The sequence below is a fragment of the Trichomycterus rosablanca genome, chromosome 24, assembly GCF_030014385.1.
Source record: "Trichomycterus rosablanca isolate fTriRos1 chromosome 24, fTriRos1.hap1, whole genome shotgun sequence".
Taxonomy (NCBI): domain Eukaryota; kingdom Metazoa; phylum Chordata; class Actinopteri; order Siluriformes; family Trichomycteridae; genus Trichomycterus; species Trichomycterus rosablanca.
The window spans coordinates 1,899,178-1,921,226 of record NC_086011.1 but is presented as its reverse complement, the minus strand read 5'-3'; the positions used below and the strand labels follow the sequence as shown (position 1 = coordinate 1,921,226).

General features: G+C 42.0%; 3 protein-coding genes across 3 annotated transcripts in view; 1 reads left to right on the top strand and 2 right to left on the bottom strand.

Annotated features, from left to right (window-relative positions):
- The window catches only part of cenpp (centromere protein P), a 62,689-nt gene that overhangs the window by 13,554 nt on the left and 27,086 nt on the right, over nucleotides 1-22,049 (top strand). The window lies entirely within an intron of this gene.
- On the bottom strand, nucleotides 593-8,955 carry ogna (osteoglycin, paralog a). Its single transcript, XM_062986761.1, has 6 exons — nucleotides 8,785-8,955; nucleotides 6,296-6,371; nucleotides 4,971-5,135; nucleotides 3,266-3,468; nucleotides 2,095-2,187; nucleotides 593-1,325 (listed from the first exon to the last, which is right to left on the bottom strand). Exons 1-6 carry the CDS (start codon nucleotides 8,890-8,892, stop codon nucleotides 1,155-1,157), a joined length of 816 nt encoding a protein of 271 aa, XP_062842831.1. The 5' UTR covers nucleotides 8,893-8,955; the 3' UTR covers nucleotides 593-1,154.
- Nucleotides 15,649-20,739, bottom strand: aspn (asporin (LRR class 1)). Its single transcript, XM_062986540.1, has 7 exons — nucleotides 20,505-20,739; nucleotides 20,295-20,407; nucleotides 19,057-19,270; nucleotides 18,648-18,758; nucleotides 17,832-17,925; nucleotides 17,587-17,725; nucleotides 15,649-16,387 (listed from the first exon to the last, which is right to left on the bottom strand). The coding sequence occupies exons 1-7, from the start codon at nucleotides 20,737-20,739 to the stop codon at nucleotides 16,187-16,189; spliced, it is 1,107 nt and encodes a 368-aa protein (XP_062842610.1). The 3' UTR covers nucleotides 15,649-16,186.

Below are 22,049 nucleotides of genomic sequence, written 5' to 3'. Positions count from 1 at the left end.
ACCACAGAGCAGGTATTATTTAGGTGGTGGATGATTCTCAGCACTGCAGTGACACTGACATGGTGGTGGTGTGTTAGTGTGTGTTGTGCTGGTATGATGATGGAGTTTTTAAACACCTCACTGTCACTGCTGGACTGAGAATAGTCCACCAACCAAAAATATCCAGCCAACAGCGCCCCATGGGCAGCGTCCTGTGACCACTGATGAAGGTCTAGAAGATGACCGACTCAAACAGCAGCAATAGATGAGCGATCGTCTCTGACTTTACATCTACAAGGTGGACCGACTAGGTAGGAGTTTCTAATAGAGTGGACAGTGAGTGGACACGGTGTTTAAAAACTCCAGCAGCGCTGCTGTGTCTGATCCACTCATACCAGCACAACACACACTAACACACCACCACCATGTCAGTGTCACTGCAGTGCTGAGAATCATCCACCACCTAAATAATACCTGCTCTGTGGTGGTCCCGTGGGGGTCCTGACCATTGAAGAAAATTAATGGTTAAAAATGTATGTAGAGGAACAGATGGACTACAGTCAGTAATTGTAGAACTACAAAGAGCTTCTATATGGTAAGTGGAGCTGATAAAATGGACAGTGAGTGTAGAAACAAGGAGGTGGTTTTAATGTTATGGCTGATCAGTGTAGCAAGGCGCCGTACAATGTATTGATGACAAATTAAGGCATACAAAGTAAGAAATTGTAAATTTCATGAATAGAATTTTTGGGGAGGATTTCTGGTATGAATCCGTAGCTAAGATTTGAGTTTTTGTACGACCTCTTGTGTAGAAGCCTCGGTGTGACCAAAACATCTAGAAAATCATGCAACTGGTGGTAAACTTTAATCGTAAACGTCAATTATTGGTCAACGACTGTCGCCAGAATGTAAGCTCATGTTAAGGACGTGATATGTGAGGGTGGTGAGACTGGGATGATTATGGTTTATTAGAAAACACGATAAGATTTTCATCTCTTATCAGGACGAAGGATTCAAACGCATTCAGACGCGAGATAAAAACGATTCATGGAGAAACGTCCGACACGTTATGGATCAGGTTCGTTCGATCGGTCCAGTAACACCGTCTGACACCTTCTAATTTGGACGATGCGAATGAAGTGGGGTGAACGTAGGTTCGGACGTTGTTCCGATGTTCAGTGGTACCGTCCGATTGGCAGAGACTGCAGACAGGTGAAGCTGTTGGGGTACTGTGCCAGGACCACCGGGTTTCCGTCCATCCTGATCTCGTTCAGGTTGGGCCGGATGTAGTAGGTGTCGTTGCTTTTGCAGAAGGTGTCGGTGCTGAGGGTCGATATGGCGTTGTTCTAGATAAAAGGGAACAAAAATATGGTTATTTTATGAGTATTATATTTAATATCTGCTTTTAAAAAGCACATCAAAGTGTATGTATTGGTGTACAGTACTTATTTACAACTGTGGTCAAAAGTATGTGGACACCTGTTAACACTGAGTTTCTAGTTTTAAATGTACAAGCTTTATCAAAACCTCACTGAGGTGAATCATCTGTTGCTAGTATTTAAGATACTGGACTAGTAATCAGAAGGTTGCTGGTTCTAGCCCCACCACTGCCAGCTTGCCACTGTTGGGCATCTGCTAAATACTGTAAACGCTTAAAATAGGCTGTGTCCCAAATCAGTGCACTAATAATTGTATTGTTTTGTCGTTTATACGTTTTTCTCTGGATTTCCTCCCTTTATCTCTCAATTTAGTCATTTCCAGTTCCCAATTGTGAATCCACTGTTGCTTCCACATCATATCTGATCTTATCTGAGAGCAGGATCACCACACGCCCCCTCCGACACGCGTCCAATCTGCGTCTGTTTCCTAAACTAGGCTCCATGTGAGAAAAATAGTCGACAATTAATCTTAAACTGCACTGTAGAATTAGTTGTAGCCTAGTGGTTAAGGTACTAGACTAGCCAGGTTGCCCCTGTTGGGCCCTTCAGCAAGGCCCTTAACCCTCAATTGCTTAGACAATATGTACTGTAAGTCGCTTTGGATAAAAGACATAACAAATATCAGTAAATAAAAATGTCCCACATTTATCTCAGGGACTGAGGAGTTTGTATTTACCTGAATGTGGAAGATGCGGACGCTCTCTGGAATCATGGGAACAGCCTCCAGCTCGTTGTGAGCCAGATACAGAGTTTTGAGTTTGGTCAGTTTCTGTTAGAAAGGTTCAACAAAAAAAACGACTGGTCAGTTTACAAGATGTAAAAATCGTTTACACAGACCGGCAGTCTGTTGGTAATGATGTCCACAATCGGGCAAGCTTTACACAGCTATAGGTTCAGAATCTGCCAGTCACTGTGGGTCCAGTTGACTTTTAAAGCCGTGGTTGCTTAGTGGTTAGGGTGCTGGATTAGTGATCTAAAGCCCCACCACTGCCACCGTTGGACCCCTGAGCAAGTCCCTATAGTCTCAATTGTAAGTCACTTGGGATGAAGATCCTTCTCCATGTGATCGGCAACAAATTTAAACCCAGATTTATGATGCTGATTCTGACCTTGGGTTTCTTCCCCTGATGGTAGTCTCCAACCACTTGGTGTTTTAAAGCTGGTTTGACTGTGGACAGTGTCCCCCATGGTTGGACAGCTTGTAATTTTGGTGGCTCTTGGATGACATCTGACTAATCTGGATAAACGTTCGCTCAGCATACAGCGCCAAGTTTTCTTTCTGTCCTTGGCAAGAGACCACTGTTCCATGGTGCTGTCTAGCAAGTCAAGTAGAGGTCGAGAGAGATTACCAGCAATAGCAGCTGGATCAGTTTGATAAGTCTGACAGGCGAAGTGGTCGAAGATCCAAACAGAGATCCACCAGATCCACCCTGTTGACAGCCATCAAAAGTGGCTTAAGTGGCAAAACTGTATTTATATGGGCACAGAGAAGTTATCAGCTTGGCTGATCATGATCTCTAAGAAGAAACGAGACCCTGCCATGTGGTTCCATGACCTTAAGAAGTGCAAGGAACTTTAAATAGGACTCAAATTCATTAACATCCCCAAAATACTGTGACATTATGTCTCTTTCAAGGGTAAATAAGGAGAACTAAAAATACATTAATGCTAAAATGTTAAATAAAAAGAGAACATTCTGACTGGCCTCTTTTTCCAGCCTCATTATAAACCTCTCTGTATTAATAGCGGGTGAACAGTGACGCGACTGTTCAGTGTTCATGTCAAACCTCGGCTCGAACGATCAGACTGGAACCGTGTTGGGAATGATGTAATTCGTGGCACTCTACCTGAAACACGTTGGCCTTGACTCCTTTGGTCTTGAGGCGGTTGTGATTGGCGTTGAAAGACATCAGCTTGGGTGGCAACATTGGCAGCTTGACCAGCTGGTTTTCAGCCAGTGAGAGTTCCTCCAGCAGCGTCAGCTTTAAAAAGGCTCCGTCCTCGATCTCCATAATCATGTTTCCAGTCAGGTCGATTCGTTTCAGAGTCACTGCAACACACAGAGGCGCTCGGGACCGTCAGAGAGGATTAAACAGCGTCACGGAGGAAAGTTAGCGTGACTGCTGGTGTAAATAACCATTTAAAGTTAAAGTTTGGTTTCATCGATCGCTTTATCCTAGTCGGGGTCGCACCAGATCCGCACCAAGCAGGAACGCTCTAAAAAGGGGCACCAATCGTGTCTGTGTAGACGCCCAACCGGCCGATAGCTCCACTGAGATTGGAACCCGGGTCTCAGCAGTAGTGAGCTAGTGTAACTGACATCAGTAAAATATATTCTTACACTGAAAACCCTGTTCCAGACAGACAGACAGAGAGACAGACAGCTAGATAGACAGACAGATAGGTAGGTAGACAGATAGATATACAGACAGACAGACAGACAGATAGATAGGTAGACAGATAGATATACAGACATACATATAGATAGATAGACAGACAGACAGACAGATAGATAGATAGACATACAGATAGATATACAGACATACATATAGATAGATAGATAGATAGATAGATAGATAGATAGATAGATAGATAGATAGATAGATAGATATGCAGACATACAGACAGACAGACAGATAGATAGATAGATAGATAGATAGATAGATAGATAGATAGATAGATAGATAGATAGATAGATAGATATGCAGACATACAGACAGACAGATAGATAGATAGATAGATAGATAGATAGATAGATAGATAGATAGATAGATAGATAGATAGATAGATAGATAGATAGATGGACCGTCAGGCAGACCGACCGACAGACAGACAGACAGACAGACAGACAGACAGACAGACAGACAGATTTCCCCAGAATGTGATCTGAATGATGCACCAATGATACTGCTTGTGCTGTTTGGGAGTTAAGTAGGATGAGCTGTGAGCCAGATCAGTGGGTAGTCTCCAGGGGACTTAGTTTGATCTCTGCTTTGGGGTTTGACCTCCCAAAAGCCAGACGGTAGATGGATTGGCTGTTCTAGTTTAATCCTATTTGCGAGTCAGTAAATAAGTGAATGTGTAATGACCGTTAGTGACCTGACATTAGGACACAGTGGACGGCGGCTATTCCTGACTTCCTGACTTTTGTGGGATAGGTTTTAGACCCACAAAAGCCTGGTTTGTTCGTTTTGGTCTTTCAATCGTCCCGTTTCAGCTGATTCTTGCTGTAAACCTGCAGATAAGATGCTTAAACCAGACCTCTCATCCCAGAACTGATTTCTCTTTTCCTGCAGACAGAGTAGATGAGCACATGTGCGTCTGTCTCCGAGTGCACATCCCGCCTCGCTCAGCATACTGTTTTTTATTACGATGGAAATCTCCGAGGGTGAAACGGATCTGGTTTTATCGTATAGTCAATCGTACATTTTTTGACTCGGACTCATTTCTCTGATTTGTATTCAGGAAAAGCTTTTTTTTTTTTTTTTATTATCTCTCCCTCCCTCTTAATTTCCTGTTGACAAATTCCTAACGGGAATCAGCGGCACTCACCGATATCTCCGAAATCTTTGGCGGTGATCTTCTTTATCTTGTTGTAGCGTGCGTACAGGTAGGCCGTTTCTTTGGGAAGAGCCGGCACCGAGGTCATGTCGGGGTCGACCTCCTCGCAGTACACCGATCCGGTCAAACACACGCACAGCAGGCAGGTGGGGAGATCTGGAAGGTGACAGAACGAGACGTGTTATTGTGGAGAAGCGGCTGAATAAGGGCATCAACATCGCTCACTGTCTTACAAAGCACAGGAGAGGCGCTGCGTACCAGCTGAAGCGCTGTGTCTCAAACTTAAGCACCACTGATTTAAACAATCTTCCAGTCTGCGGTCAGATTCTGATCCTGTAGATGTTGGGAAGATGCATCTTTCTGGTTTCAAATATCATTATACACCGACGAGCCATAACATTAAAACCACCTCCTTGTTTCTACACTCACTGTCCATTTTATCACCTCCACTTACCATATAGAAGCACTTTGTAGTTCTACAATTACTGACTGTAGTCCATCTGTCTCTCTGCATGCTTTTTTACCCCCCTTTCACCCTGTTCTTCAATGGTCAGGACCCCCACAGGACCACCACAGAGCAGGTATTATTTAGGTGGTGGATCATTCTCAGCACTGCAGTGACTCTGACATGGTGGTGGTGTGTTAGTGTGTGTTGTGCTGGTATGAGTGGATCAGACACAGCAGCGCTGCTGGAGTTTTTAAACACCTCACTGTCACTGCTGGACCGAGAATAGTCCACAACCACAAATATCCAGCCAACAGCGCCCCGTGGGTGGCGTCCTGTGGCCACTGATGAAGGTCTAGAAGATGACCGACTCAATCAGCAGCAATAGATGAGCGATCGTCTCTGACTTTACATCTGCAAGGTAGGAGTGTCTAATAGAGTGGACAGTGAGTGGACAGCACAACACACACATACCAGCACAACACACACTAACACACCACCACCATGTCAGTGTCACTGCAGTGCTGAGAATCATCCACCACCTAAATAATACCTGCTCTGTGGAGGTCCTGTGGGGGTCCTGACCATTGAAGAACAGGGTGAAAGGGGGCTAAAAAAGTATGTAGAGAAACAGATGGACTACAGTCAGTAATTGTAGAACTACAAAGTGCTTCTATATGGTAAGTGGAGCTGATAAAATGGAGAGTGAGTGTAGAAACAAGGAGGTGGTTTTAATGTTATGGCTGATCGGTGTATATAGTTTCTATTCTCTATTCTAATCCCACACACAATTTTTGGCCCAGATATTTTTGCACTGGTTATTCACTTCATACAGTGCTTATGTGCTTTCAAATAGAAGTGAGCACTTTACCAGAAGCATCTCCATCATCCGTGCCCGGGGTGGAATCATCCAGGTCGTCAGCAGGCAGGACGTCGTCAGTCTCGCTCTGTCAGGAAGAAACGAAACCGACCGCGGTGACTCGTAGCAGCGTTTTATACACAATAATGCAGCAGACTGAGCGTGTTTACGTGTAGAAATTGAAGCTCCAGCAGTCAGATTTTGCGAATTGCAGTTTAGATTTGCTTGTTTAATTTGCTATAGAGAAAAAAGTGTCTTTTATCTGATTTATTTTAAGTACCAAGTTTTAAGTATCTTTAAAATTAGCTGAGATGGTAGCATGGCTTGTATTTTGTTGGTTGATTTGTGACTTTAACCATTTTATCCTGGTCCTGTTTGACCAGGAATCACTGAGCGCAAGGCAGGAATACCCCGGCTTGCCAATCATGGCTGTAGACACACAACCAGCTGATTCAGGGTTTCCGGGGAGTCGTGAAGTATCACAATTTAGACATTTCCAATGCACACCCGCCAAGTCTCACCAAAATCTTTCGGCTCATGTTGGGTAGATGGGCAAATCTTGGAGGATGGAGCTAGCTGGCTGGGATGACTAGATGGAAAGGATGCCAACCATAAGCGATCAGCTCCCAGCCTTGTTGCTCTTATTTACATCATCCTAGATTGCACGGTTTGACTCGGCCAATCAGGAAGCTCGCACAAGACTATTTTGACCTTCAGTGCTATGCTTATCCTGGATCTGTTTTATAACTTACATACTTGAGCAAAGCTTCTTTATTAGAGGAAGCTGTTGGCTTTGGTTTGGGTATCAGGGTAGCGCCGGCCGATGCAGCCGATAAACTTTCATCATGCATTTCTAGTCAGATGGTTGGAAGCCAACAGGTCCAGTCTGAAGTCTTGGAAACCCAGTTTGCTCTGGCACTTTGTTTTTACTGCCCATTAGGACTTGGAAGACTTTTGGGAACAGGTGTGTGTTGGCTCTAATCCCTCTAGCTTAAGCCCAAGCAGCTAGGTGGGTGGGAGCACTCTATCCCGAGGACGCGTTGCAGCTTTGTGCTGAGTAATCCCATTCGATCCGTTCAGCCACCAGCCAACTGGAATCCATCACTGGAGCTGAGTAAGATTAGGGTCTGTTCTCAATCAGCCGTGTTTATTTTAGCACAGTACAAAGTCTGCTCTTAAAAACCAGGACTTGTGGAGGAGGTACGTGAGAGAAAGTAAACAGTCGTGGAGATGTGGCGTGCAGCACAGCGCTTTCTCTCGTATATTGTGATGCTTTGTTTGTTTTACATGATAAACACTTTGCCGCTAGTGCACGCTCACAATATGCTTTTCGTGCACAGCAGTACTGGAAGATGTTTACAGATTAAGAGGCCAAAACGTGACCGTACATATTTTTATTCAAGCTGCATCTAGCAACCTGCATAAAGCTTTAAAAGAAAATGCAATATAATAGTAATACTGTAATAAATCTTTAGATTAATAATAATCCCAGAAATGAGCTTTTTAATGTCTTATCTTCACTTTTTAAGTTCAGTCTTTTAAAATTGCAATACAGGGACTTTATGCTCCAATCTGAGCCTCTTGAATGATGCTCTGTGTTAAATTTAGGACAGTAAGTGGACAGTTTACACTCTCTCATCGAGGATCTTTTATCTGGAACAGTTTACAGCCTCTAATAATAGTCTTTAATGCTCTTAAAAGCTTTAAAATCTTAAAGCTTATTTCCAGTCACACTAATAAACTCATATGTACAACATAAATATTGCATATATTATTATTACCTATTCTTCTTTTTTTTCTACTTCTTATTGTTATGTTATTTAGTGTTATTTAATTAATTCATATAATTATTATTATTATTTTTATATTTAGGGTAAGAAAGTATTCATTCCTATTCTTCCCTTCTTCTCTTTCTTCTTATTGTTATTTTATTTAGTGTTATATAACTTAATTTATTCATATAATTATTATTATCAATATTAGTATTATATTATATTAGTATTATCATTATGATTGCATTAGTGTTAGAACTTCATTCATATTATTATTATCTTATTAATAATATTAGATTTAGTGTTATAGAGCTTAATAATAATAATAGTAACAGTAATAAGATTACATTTAGTGTTACAGTACTTCATTTGTATTACTGGTATTATTATGATTATTATTACATCTAGTGTTATAGTACTTAAATTAATTCCTCTTTATTTTTTCCCTTTTTTAAGTTCAAGTACTTTGTGAACCCTTTATGGGCTTGTTTTTACTTTTAGTTCCTAGTTTGTTTACTCTTCTTGTTAATTGTGCAAAAGAAATAAATTAAAAACAATATAAATAAATAAAAACCCAATAATTGACAGTATGTGTCTTTCCAGACTTGCTGTTCATTCTATTGGATTTAATAACACTCCTGCAGGATTTCAGCAATAATCCCCATGCTCACCTGACCTCTGACTGTATTTAAAACCACACGTGTGCTAAACCAAGCAGAAACGAAATACCTCTCCCATCCACGTCTCCAACCCGGCTTCTTCATTCTCCGTCCCTGAGGTTAAGATCAACCATGAGGCGAATAAAGTGTAAATAAGCGCTCTGGATGGGCTCCCCATGGCTCCTGTAGGCTCTGATCGGGCGTAAGTCGGCGGTCCGGGCGGCTCAGGCAGCGCTCGGCTGATCCGTCTGAGCCGGAGAGTAAAAACGTGAGCTGTCAAATCAGTATTTAAAGCCACACTAGGAGCTGCCAAGGGATTCTTAAGCAAGAGTTTATAGAGCAGACTTTAACCCCTTGTGTCCTGCCTGTGCCTGTCTGCGGCTCGGGAGGTGTGTGTGCGTGTGTGTGTTTTTGGGGGGCCATGTTTGTGGGCCGTGCTTCATTAACCAGCCAGAGAGCTGAAAGCAGAGAGCAGTAAAACGTCTAGCCTGTTTTCTGACGCTCTGGAGGGCTGGCGGGTCGTTGGTTCGAGACTCGTTTTTGTGGTTAGAAGTCCTTAATGATGATTTATCTGCTGGTGTCTTTTTTGAACGTAAGCTAGTGCAGCTCGATTCCCTCATTATTTGCACCGGGGTGAAAATCGGCACCCATGTTCAGCGTGACTGTTTTGATTATTAATAAATGACTTTCTTTTGCTTCTTCCTTTTTTGCATTTTATTCGAGACGTGAATAAATCGAAGGCTGAGAGAATAAAAGCCTTTTAATAAAAGCCTCAAAGAAAACAGATTTAATGGGGAACACATGAGTTTAATTCCGCTCTGTTTGCCTCAGGACGAGACCATACGGGCCCCTAAAAATAAACACTCCAGCAATGGAAACAAGTGAACTGAAACGGAGCTCTGCTACAGGTGTGTTAGCCATTATAGCAACTTTACTACGTAAAGAAAATTTACTACGCCTGGTGGAGCACCGAGTGCTGCAGGGATGTTTCTGCAGTGCTGGTACTCGCTGGATTATCTCAAACTCAGTGGTATAGATTGATTATAAATAAAACAAAACTGTACCAGTAGTGGTAGTGGCATGTACACCATGGCACTGTATTCAGTTTTGGAATGACCACACTTTGCTTTTACCCTCCCCCCTTGAAACAAACCTTAATGTTCACAGTGATTGTGCTGGTTAAACATCTGTATATATATTTTTAACATAGGAAGGAAGGTCTTCATTTATTTATTTTATTTTATTTTTTGCACATGCCCCCTTTGACACCAATCGCTTCTTTCGGGTTCATACGGAGATCTGTATCGTGCATGGAGAGTCGTGCACTGATCCCCATTATTCCCCGTCTCATAATTGTAGCACTTATGAAAAATCCTTGGCGAGCCAATTGTTGTCCGTGTAGCAGAACTGATATTCGAACTCACAAGTTTGAGATCAGCTCCGGTGTGCTAGTGTATTTTACCGCTGAGCGCTGGAAGGTCTTATACAGTTACCTTCGTTGCGCGCCCTGTGACTGATTGGCACCCTATCCAGGGTATTCCCGAACCTGACCAGTGTTTCCCGGTGAAACCAGACCTGCTGCGACCCTGAACAGGATAAAACAGTTGATGTTGTTACAATTCCTCTGCTCGCACCGGCCCTACACAGAGCCGCGGACACACTCCTGTTCCCCTTTTGTCCGGTTCTAGTTTTTTATTTCATTTTTTTATGTTATATTCCGTCTCCAGACCAGTATTCCATCTATTAGAGCAACACTGAGTGTATTTTGTTCCACAATTTTGCATCTGATTTATAATTTAGGTTTTGCAATAAAGAAGAAAAATAAAACCCAGCAGTTTATGGTCGGTCTGTTTATTATTGAACATTAATTTTAAAGGTTCACTGATAGTGAGCTGGTGTGGCATAATGGGAGCAGCCTTGAGGGTTTGAATCACAGGCTAGGCTCATAAATACAAAATGCGCATGCCGTTACGTGAACCTAGTCATTACCTTACACGTCAGTGCACCCTCAGTGCCGGTCCCATGTCCGGGTGAATAGGAGGAAGGCTATTTGGCTTATCAAATATGCAGATGAATGATTCGCTCTGCGAATTCTCTCGATTCTCGAATGAAGAGAAACTCGGCTTATGCTTCATGCTGGAACAGGAAAGGGCCTTCCCTAAACCACTGCTGCAAAGTTGCAAGAATATCATTAACAATTTTACAAAATATTACTGTTACGTGCTGCCTAATTTCACATAAATAATTAATGTTTAAAAATACAATCCTCTCTTCAACAGGTCCAACTCCAGGTTTAAATTCACACCAGGAAACTTTTAGTAATAAAAAAATATATAAAAAATGTTAAAAAAAATTATTTTCAATGCCGTTTGGTCCGAGTTACACATCAGACGAGCACGCTGGGTTTTTTAGCTACGTGATCGCGGCGTATCCTTGAGGTGTAGTCCAGTTTCTCACAGCCCTCAACAATAGCGGCATTCTCTGCTCGTTCAGTGTTAGTAAATCTGGAGGTTTTTCTTAATGCCTGTCTCACGTTTCTTGGGCGAGTCGCCGAGCAATCGGTCTGTCAGCAGCCGGGTTTCATTCCGCTGCTGCCCACAGAGCTTTAAAACATGTTTTCAGTCTGCACTGGGAAACTAAATACCTATAGTAGCAAATGACATTTTTCTAATTATATATTAGAAATTATATTTTTATTATATCTTATGGATCAACACGTGGTTCTGATGCTTGAGCTCTTTCTTGCACTTGTTTTTTTTTTTGGTGTTTATGCATTTTATCTCTTAATTTAGTGTTCCGCTCCTGGAGAGGACTAAATATATTCATATTCGCCTGACACGCTACCTCAGACACATACATGCTTCACCCGACCCCTTCTTCACGTGCGAGGCGTGTTCTGGCCATCTCGTACACTTGCTCAGTGGTCATCATCTTCCTCTGTGAGATTTTCATCATGTTTTATTGCACTCGTTCTCATAAGCCTGAACGTGTCCTTTTTCCTCTTTCTTCAGCCTCCAGGCTTCACATCTACTGTATATGTGAATCTGTTGTACATATCGATCATAGTTTGGTGTCTGTGCTACGTCTTTGTCAATTTGACCATCATTGTCATGCCCAATGCCCTTTTTTGACTTTAACAGCACATTTTGACATATATAAAAGGAGTCCACTTGTTCATTCCCATTTTCGGCGTTTAGCAGACGCTTTTCATTCTAAGCAACTTACAGTAGTGTGACAGTATACAGTCTAAGCAATTGAGGGTTAGGGGCCTCGCTCAAGGGCCCAACAGTGACAACCTGGCAGTTCTGGGGCTTGAACCAGCACCTTACTAGTCCAGTAGCTTACTCCCTTTATAACAAATATACATTTACATTTTCGGCATTTAGTGGACGCTTTTATCCAAAGCGACTTACAGCTGTAAGAGTATACAATCTAAGCAATTGAGGGTTAGGGGCCTTGCTCAAGGGCCCAACAGTGGCATCCTGGCAGTGGTGGGTCTTGAACTAGCAACCCTCTGATTACTAGTCCAGTACCTTACTCCCTTTATAACAAATATACATGTACATTTTCGGCATTTAGCAGACGCCCTTATCCAAAGCAACTTACAGTACTGTGACGGTATACAATGTAAGCAATTGAGGGTTAAGGGCCTTGCTCAAGGGCCCAACAGTGACAACCTGGCAGTGGTGGGGCTTGAACCATTGACCTTTTGATTACTAGTCCAGTAGCTTACTCCCTTTTTAAAAAATATACATTTACATTTTCGGCATTTAGTGGGTGCTATTATCCAAAGCGACTTTCAGTAGTGTGACAGTATACAGTCTGAGCAATTGAGGGTTAGGGGCCTTGCTCAGGGGCCCAACCTGGCAGTGGTGGGGCTTCAACCGGCAACCTTCTGATTACTAGTCCAGTACCTCAACCACTAGCATCACCGCTTGACGTATTTGGATGTAAACAATCCATCTGTAATAATGAAATAAATACGGCGTGTGTTTGGTTGCATGGTGGGGTGAATATTTTGTAACAGTGAATATGAAGTGCAGACTCGGGTGGACAGAAGGATTTATTGACGTCCAGCTCGTCCAGGTGTTTCTCTGACCGAGAGGGATTAAACCGTCCAAACCTGTTTGTGAGAACCGTGTTTTTTTTCTCTCCGACTTCTTCGCCGGTATGTGAGACGTGGCAGCCGCGGTTCAGCCAACCTGCAGATTTGTTCCACATGTTCCTCTCGGGCCTCCACCTCCGCCCCTCCGTGTCTCTCTGCACCCTCCGCACAGGCCAAATTGTGATGAGGGGAACAAAATTGATGCACTGGAAACACTTTCTGTTCGACTGGTGTAAGTGTGCAGATCCCACGCTGGTGGAAAAACGGGCCTCGGCTTTATTTACTCATAATAATGATGTAAAAATGATTTAATAGAGATTCAAATATGATTTCAAGCCCAAGTGCTTTTACAGTAAAAAATTATCATTGTTTTACCACCGCTTTTTTCTGGTCAGGGTCACGGTGGGTGCAGTTCACTGGGTGAAAGGCAGGAACACTCACAAACCCTTTTTTTTTACATGCAATTTTGTATCTCCAGTTAACCTGACTGCATGTCTTTGGACACAGACACGGGGAGAACATGCAAAACTTCACACAGAAAGGACCCAGAACGCTGTACCTGGGAATCGAACCCAGGCACACACAGAATGGCTGTGTTTAAGGGTGGGGAAGTCGGGCTGCGCTTCACATTTTTTAAAATATGAGCTTTTAAAATGATTTTATTTCATTTTTGTAATGAGCCGTGTTGGATTTATCACTGCTGTATGTGGAGTCATGAGGAAAACTGATCCCGAAGCTCCATCTGCTGGTCAGTGATTGATATCATCAGTCCAAACTGTAGAACATCTGCAATATATTATAGTTGACTAAAACATCAAACAGACTATTATGTTGGTGGAACCAGAACCCGCCACGACCCTGACCAGCTCACAGTAAAGGTGGAAAAAGATCTGAAATTATTTCTGCATTCTAACAGTGGTGTGTGGACTTTATTATTTGGTGTGGAGATGGTAGCGCTCACTATGAGACTCTATTTATTTACATTTGAAAGGAACTCCGTTGGTTGCGCCGCATTCGTCCACCACGTTTGTCGTGTTTTTATGAGAAAAGTCGTGCCGCACTGAATGCTGGGATTGCCTTCAGCGCTGAGGAGGCGTCGGACGCTCCCTCGTCATTCAGTCAGATCATCACTCAGAATTAAGGCGCCTCAGTAGGAGCATTTTAAGGGATCTAAGAATTTAGACATGCCCTCTTCTCGGGAGTGTAGGGTGATGTAAAATGCGTCGTGTAGAGATCACAAGGTTTTCAGACAAACCCAAACTTAGGCCAGATTGAGATAGTTTAAGCGTGTGCAGACGAGAGATGAGAGTTCTATTGGGAGAAGGTGCCGAGGAGGTTAATGGATGTGGTGAGGAAGAACATGCAAGTGGTTGGTGTGACCTGAGCAGGATGTTTAAACAGATTATAGGCTGGATGGAGACCAATGATTGACTCTAGCGCCCCCTAGTGGAAGCAACCGAAAAAAAGGGAGAATATGACACACACACACGCACACTCGAACCCTGGCAAAACATCATAAAAATCGAGGCTTTGGTGATGAGGCTGATAACTATGATGTTCTTAAAATATAAAATCATGTTTTACTGTGCTGTGTTTTACAGTTTGACCAGCCACTGAGACGTGAGGGTTTGAAATAATACGTTTATTGGCTGTGATAACACGTGTTTACAAATTTAAGGGTTAATATAGACGTTATGCTTGCTTACTCATCGGAAGAAACTAAGTAATAAACTCCTCATATCATAGACTTTTACCGATATCCAAAAATAATGTAAATAAAGTAACAAAGGTTTTGTTTTCTTTAGGAATTAATCACTATATCTGAAGGTTATTGTTTCAGAGCTCATTACACCATCAGCACCACAGAGTTCATTTCATTACATGTTAGCATATTTAACTGTTGAGTGAGTTACGTGTAATAAATATATAAATATAAAGTCAATTGAATAGACTTCAAATAAAAATGTAAAAATATATTAAGACTGAACATCAAGAAAGACTCAATCCAGAAGATGATTAGAAGATGTTAACAAGTACACTTATCAGGATGTTAGTATCTTTAGAATCCAGTGGATGCATGACATCTAATATCATTATCAAATATTTAGAAAGAATCAACCAATAAACAAAAGAGTATGGGAACATTTAAATCACTGTTAAATCACTGCAAATCCTGATTTTTTATTGGTGTCATTTAATTTTTTGAAGCCTTTTGTTGCCTCTTACTGTTTTAACTTTATTCTATGTTTAATAGCACACACACTGTCATTAAAATCTGGGACAAAGTGTCTCAATCTCAAAAAATTAGATTTTTAGCCGTTTATCAGTGACACATTTGGGTGGTGCAGCTGTAAAGCACGCCAGCCCACTACCGAAGGGATCCGGAGTTTGATTCTCAGTGGAGCGGTCGGCCTGGCGGGCATCTACACAGACGTGATTGGCTGTCTGGGCCAAACCCAGGGGCCAAACAACCTGGCCACTGGGCTGTGCACTTGTCAGTACGCTCTGATTTACATTTACGTGTAAGGCATTAAGCATTAGCTTTATTCCAAATCCACTAACAACTGCAAGCAATTCAACAGTTGCAACTTGGCAGTGATGGTCTTGAACCAGAAACCTTCTGATTAATAGCCCTCTACCTTAACCACCAGGCTTTTAGTGTCGGTTCCAAGCCCAGTTAAAAGAATGCTGGTGATTCCTTACAATATGCGAGCAGCCGTGATCAGCTTTGAAAACATTCGATATAAAATGAGAGACTCAAACACACAACGATTTTAATTGTTTTTATTATACCTACAATTCATAGTTACAATTCAAAAAACTGTGAGGGCGGGGCCGTGGCTGAACAGGGGTTCCTCGTCGCAGCTTGAGGCGCCTGCACTGGGGGGCGTCTGATCACGAGGGGGCGCTCTGTGAGACCACGCCCCTGGCTAGGTGAAAAGAAGCGATCAGTGGGGGTGGGTCTTGAAGGGGCGAGGCACTTTTTGATCTGGTGGGGGAGCGAGGGATAAATTCCAACTGGCTACGAGTGGATTAAGTGAAAATGTGGAGTAAAACAAATCCTATAAAACGACTACATTAGAAATAATAAGAAATAAACTAGCGTGAGTGAATATAGACCTCAGTGGACAGTCGGATGATTTGTGTAGCGGTATCAGTGTCGACCCTGAAGGTTTAAACTCACGATTCTTAATGAATATCTGGATTAAAACACGTCAGATTACAGTAGAAAAACCCGACGATTATCTGAACTCTCTTCACGATACACATTTCAAGTAAACAGCACGTCAGTCGCGGTACGAGCTGCGGCCGGACTGATGGGATCCGGTTCGGTGTTGAGGCGGCGCCCCCCGGTGGAACCCGGCGCTCACTTTCTCCTGTTGTTGCCGAGCTGAAGGGCGCGGTGTCCCGAGGCGCAGCGGAAGGTGGCCGGCTGGATCTGCCAGTATCTCACCGGGTTGGCGAACAGGCTGATCCCTGTGTACAGGAGCTTCTTGGTTTTGGTTCTGGACGGGCAGAAGTCGTTCACGGCCACGCTGCTAATGCTGTTCTCGTGCAGGTACAACACCTGACGTTCGACAGAGAGATGCGACCGTTAGCAGCTTAAACTTGCTCAACATGTGCAGTTTTTTTATGATTATTTTTTACAATTTCCCTTCCAATCTAGTCATGTCCGATTACACAACTGGGATGAATGGTGTGCTATCATGTTTTTCCCTCTGTGCCACCTGAGCGCACAGTTTTGTCATTTTTTAAAGATTTGTATTCCACTTTGAGGAGGCTGTCTGGATCCAGGGTTGCAAGTTCTGCAAATTTCTTTAAAGCGTCAACTGACAAGCTTACAACGTTCTGTTCAAAACATACAAAAACTATGGGTGTAACGATACACTCTGCCCACGATGCGATGCGATTCACGATACTGGGTTCACGATTTTTTCCAGATTTTTTTAAACAAAATTAAATTGAAGACAAATGATGACAGTTTCCTTTTATTATTTCTCTTTAAAAAATAAAATCCTGTATTTGTGCTTATCTTTTATTTATATAAATAAGGAATGTTTTTTTATTTCTGAGGTAGGTATAAACTATGCAAAACAATGCTGCCCTTTTTGTGTAACAAAAAAACTGAAATGAAATAAATCCCACATGAAATAAATAAATGAATAATGCAGAAAAAGAAAGTATCCTCACGAATTCTGAACCTGGCAACCCTGTAGTGACGTCAACCAGGCGAGGTGAATAGCGCCAGCGCCCTCCGCTGTTTAAAGTGAATATCGATTCATTATACACGTAAACTGATTCGAATCGTTACACATGTGAATCGATTTTTAACTGCCTTGTGGCGCATCGTTACATCCCTATAGAAAACACAACAGAGTTTCGTATTGCGGGCGCTCTGGTGGCACGGCGGTGCAACACATTGTTCTGTTTGGATTGGAACGGCGCTATCTCTTTGTGGAGATAGCCAGCTCAGCTCTCGGATCAGAAACTAATTTAGATTTTGAATTTCCGATTTTTAAATGGACGGGAAGGGCACAGTGGCACGGCTGGTAGAGTGGGTGCCACGCGGCAACATGGTTCCTAAGATCCCGGGTTCAGTTCTTGCTTCTGATCACTGTCTGAGAGGCTCTAATGCCCGTTATGACCGAGTCAGCATGCGGTTCCATCACTCGCCCCATCAGAGACGTGATCCTACGTGCCTCTCAGTGTTTAATGTGGCACTGGAACCACCGGGTTCCTGACCAGCCTGGTTTGTTCTGCACTTACCTGTAAATACTTGAGCGTGTTTAAGCCCGGAGGAACTTTCTTCAGCCAGTTGTTGTCCAGGTGAATCTCTCTGATTTTGGGGATGTTGGCCAAACTCCCGTCCTCCACAAATTTGATCTGGTTAAATCCAAGTCCTAACCTGTAATACAGAGATACAGTAAACCAAAGTGTGTGTGTGTGTGTGTGTGTGTGTGTGTGTGTGTGTGTGTGTGTGTGTGTGTGTGTGTCTCATCTGATGCTTTTACCTCTTTAAATTTTTGTATCTGATCAAATCCTCCACCTCGACTTTAGCGATCTTATTGTAGTCCAGATGAAGTTCAGTCAGAGACGATGGAAGATCTGATCATGATAAACACAGAGTTCAAAGTTTGCATTCACTCATACTGGACCTGCATGGCAGTCTTGGGGATTCAGTCTCACACTATGACCAAAAGTATTAGGACGCACCTTCTAATGATTAAATTTAGCCAGTGTTTCAACCACAGCAGTTGCTAACAGGTGTAATAAATCAATTATATCAAGAAAAGTTTGTGCTTCCAACTTGCAGCAACAGTTTAGGGAAGGATCTTTCCTCTTCCAGCATGACTGTGCTCTATAAAGACGTGAAGAATAGCTCGATTTAAAGAAACTCCAGTGTTTTGCCCAGCTATACAAATGCTGCCATCTTTTGACTGAATGGTCGACACCCGTAATGGATTGGCATCTCATCCAGGGTGTGTTACTGCATAGCACTCCAGACCCACCACAACCCTGACCAGGATAAAACGGGGGTAAAACATGAAAATGAAAGGGGAAGAAATATAGTTCAGTTCTGTACTAGCTGCTGTAAGATAAATTGACATCAAGTCGACAGCAACGTTGTTCTAAGTTTTTTTTATTCATTTTGATCATCTTTCTATTAATTAATATGAATTATATGCACTTTATGGCCAGAAGTATTTGGACACCTGACAATGTGCTTGTCGGAAATCCCATAAAAAAAACAAACAGATGCTATTAAACCCAGAATCTTGTGCACAGCTCTTCAGAGAGAAAATGTTAAAGACGTTTTGGTTCGTTACCTTTGGGCACCGCTGTCAGCTTCGCCTCGGCAATTCTCAGGTAAAGGGTTGCCATGTCATCGAAAGCTCCGAGTTCAATCCCACTGTTAGCAATAGGATTGGCGCTCATTTCTAGAGGGAGAGATGCACTGTGATGAATCAGGTATGTCATTCCTGTACAGTATAATAACACGTAGTCATCTAACCTTTACATAAAGTGTCTGAATACTTTAGTTTTTATCAATCAGGGTTTTTTGAACATACGTTTGCTTATAAATTCACATATTTTGGGACAAACTACACACAAAAATACAGCGTCAATAGATGTGTGAGTATTCGTAGTGGATATAAAGAAGTGTAAACATCATCAATGAAACACAACAGTTGAACAGAGTCTTCGTGTGTAAACCTTGTAGATTTTAAGTCGTACCCAGAACGTGCAGGGACTGCATCCCTCTAAACGCTCCCTTCTGGATTCTGCTGATTTTATTGTCGTGGATCCGGAGCTCGAAAACGTTCTTGGGCAGATTTTCGGGTACTCGGGTCAGGAGGTTATAGGACAGGTAGAGCAGGCGGAGTTTGTCCATGTTCTGGAAAGCCTTCGGGTGGATCTTCGATATGCGGTTGTTGACCAGAAACAGGGCCTGTAATGACACGCAGGGAACTCATGGTGCACTGTTTATTCTTAAATCTGTGATTAAATTAAATGGTAACACAGTTGTTTTCGTGTTAGTGGTAGCGTTTGAGCATTTCAGCTATTTAACAGTAATATTTTATTATAATAACCTAAAGATTGCCAGATTTTGCCACAGTAGAGTTTGTTTCACTTCTGTTTTCTCATCCCCCCTTTAAAACAAACACTTATCAGAACCAAATGAAACTGGGTTTTATCTTTTCTATCTTTTTATGGTACAACCAGCACCAGAATTTAAAAGTGACTTAAAGGTGTGGACAGTTTATACTGTTATTTATTTCATTATTTTATATTTGTGATGAATGTTTGCTCTCAGAATGTGGAACAGTGGAACTACTGTCAGTACTCGCAGGTTTATTTAGAAGCAAAATGGTTTATTTAATAAAATAATAAATTTTTTTGAATAATAGCTGAGAGTGCAGCAGAATTAAAGCTCAGTGTTGAAGAGCTTAATAGCTACAGGGTTTCTGCTGTTCTTCACACCAGCTCCAGTAATAAAAACAGTTTCAAACCCTAATCATTATTTGTATAAAATCTTTGGTCTTTGGAGGGATTAATAAAGTTATCTATCTATCTGTCTGTCTATCTATCTATCTATCTATCTATCTATCTATCTATCTATCTATCTATCTATCTAATCAGATACGACTAGTCTTTGTTGTGGTAAATTTGTGTATTTATTTTATATTGCATTGACTGAACACTGCTTCTGGTCTAAATTGCTCCTAAATTTAAATAGCTATTCTCTAAGCAGCACTTGGATTTAAATACTGTAATTTAATTTAAGAACACATCACACAATGTCTGACCACTAGACTTTGTCGTAATGCATATATTGATAAGCCATATGCCTCAAACTGCAAACGCTTAATAAAGAAAATCTATATGAAAAAAATGTAGATTTTTAACCTCACACTGAAAGACAGTGTTTAATGTCGCTGATGTTGAGAATGTTGAGAATTTATCCAGCTTACATATAGATTATCCAGATTTTTAAAGTCGTCCTCCTTGATTTCGGTAATATCGTTGTTCTGAAGGTCGATCATGATGGTATCTGCTGGAATGTCACGCGGCACTGAGGTCAGACCTGTTTAAAAATAAATGAACACGATTAATCGTTTCCTCTGAGCTTCTTTACCCGGGTGTTAACAGAACCACAGGGTCCGGTTAGGAAAATCTCTTACCTAGATCTGAACATTGAACCACCCGCCGGAAACACTGGCAACCAAAGGGACAGTCTGTAATGAAGTTATCATCATCATCGTCGTCGTCGTCTTCATCACTGTCGTCGTCGTCGATGTTGTTGTCGTTGTCCTGCTGCATGATGTCGTGAAGCTTCATCAGCTCCATCACGTTGATCCTCTTGTACGGTTTTGCATGGCACACCAACAGGAGGCTGAATAATAAAACCAGCCTCATTGTGAAGGTCCCGGCAGGATGTTTTTAGTCTGTTTTAATCTGCAGGACCTGCTAATAAAAATAGAAAAAATATCACTTATATTACATTTTCATTGACCGCCTTCTTAAAAATACACGTTTCAGTGCTGAAACACACAAAACGGCAGCGTTTACCCCTGAATATCTCACACTGAATGACCCTCTAACCACTTTTTATGGACATTTACATCAACATCCGATCAGTGATGTGGTCTCAGAGTACCACACACACACACACACTCATTACCATGCTCATTTTTCACATTTTTCCCTCTCATTTACACTCAGATTGCACTTCGTACATACGTTACATACTGTATATTTTATTTATATATATATATATATATATATATATATATATATATATATATATATATATATATATATATATATACAGTGTATCACAAAAGTGAGTACACCCCTCACATTTCTGCAGATATTTAAGTATATCTTTTCATGGGACAACACTGACAAAATGACACTTTGACACAATGAAAAGTAGTCTGTGTGCAGCTTATATAACAGTGTAAATTTATTCTTCCCTCAAAATAACTCAATATACAGCCATTAATGTCTAAACCACCGGCAACAAAAGTGAGTACACCCCTAAGAGACTACACCCCTAAATGTCCAAATTGAGCACTGCTTGTCATTTTCCCTCCAAAATTTCATGTGATTTGTTAGTGTTACTAGGTCTCAGTTGTTCATAGGGAGCAGGTGTGTTCAATTTAGGAGTACAGCTCTCACACTCTCTCATACTGGTCACTGAAAGTTCCAACATGGCACCTCATGGCAAAGAACTCTCTGAGGATCTTAAAAGACGAATTGTTGCGCTACATGAAGATGGCCAAGTCTACAAGAAGATTGCCAACACCCTGAAACTGAGCTGCAGCACAGTGGCCAAGATCATCCAGCGTTTTAAAAGAGCAGGGTCCACTCAGAACAGACCTCGCGTTGGTCGTCCAAAGAAGCTGAGTGCACGTGCTCAGCGTCACATCCAACTGCTGTCTTTGAAAGATAGGCGCAGGAGTGCTGTCAGCATTGCTGCAGAGATTGAAAAGGTGGGGGGTCAGCCTGTCAGTGCTCAGACCATACGCCGCACACTACATCAAATTGGTCTGCATGGCTGTCACCCCAGAAGGAAGCCTCTTCTGAAGTCTCTACACAAGAAAGCCCGCAAACAGTTTGCTGAAGACATGTCAACAAAGGACATGGATTACTGGAACCATGTCCTATGGTCTGATGAGACCAAGATTAATTTGTTTGGTTCAGATGGTCTCAAGCATGTGTGG

What these genes read in the sequence shown, in the direction of transcription:
- ogna (XM_062986761.1), bottom strand. Translation starts at nt 8,892, where the DNA reads ATGGGGAGCCCATCCAGAGCGCTTATTTACACTTTATTCGCCTCATGG. An exon ending in TCAAGGCCAACGTGTTTCAG is followed by an intron (nt 2,188 to 3,265) that starts GTAGAGTGCCAC and finishes CCTTTCTAACAG; the next exon opens with AAACTGACCAAACTCAAAAC. An exon ending in TCCGCATCTTCCACATTCAG is followed by an intron (nt 1,326 to 2,094) that starts GTAAATACAAAC and finishes CCTTTTATCTAG; the next exon opens with AACAACGCCATATCGACCCT.
- aspn (XM_062986540.1), bottom strand. Translation starts at nt 20,739, where the DNA reads ATGAGGCTGGTTTTATTATTCAGCCTCCTGTTGGTGTGCCATGCAAAA. An exon ending in AAAATCTGGATAATCTATAT is followed by an intron (nt 19,271 to 20,294) that starts GTAAGCTGGATA and finishes GTGTCATTACAG; the next exon opens with GCCCTGTTTCTGGTCAACAA. An exon ending in GCTGACAGCGGTGCCCAAAG is followed by an intron (nt 17,926 to 18,647) that starts GTAACGAACCAA and finishes TATCATGATCAG; the next exon opens with ATCTTCCATCGTCTCTGACT.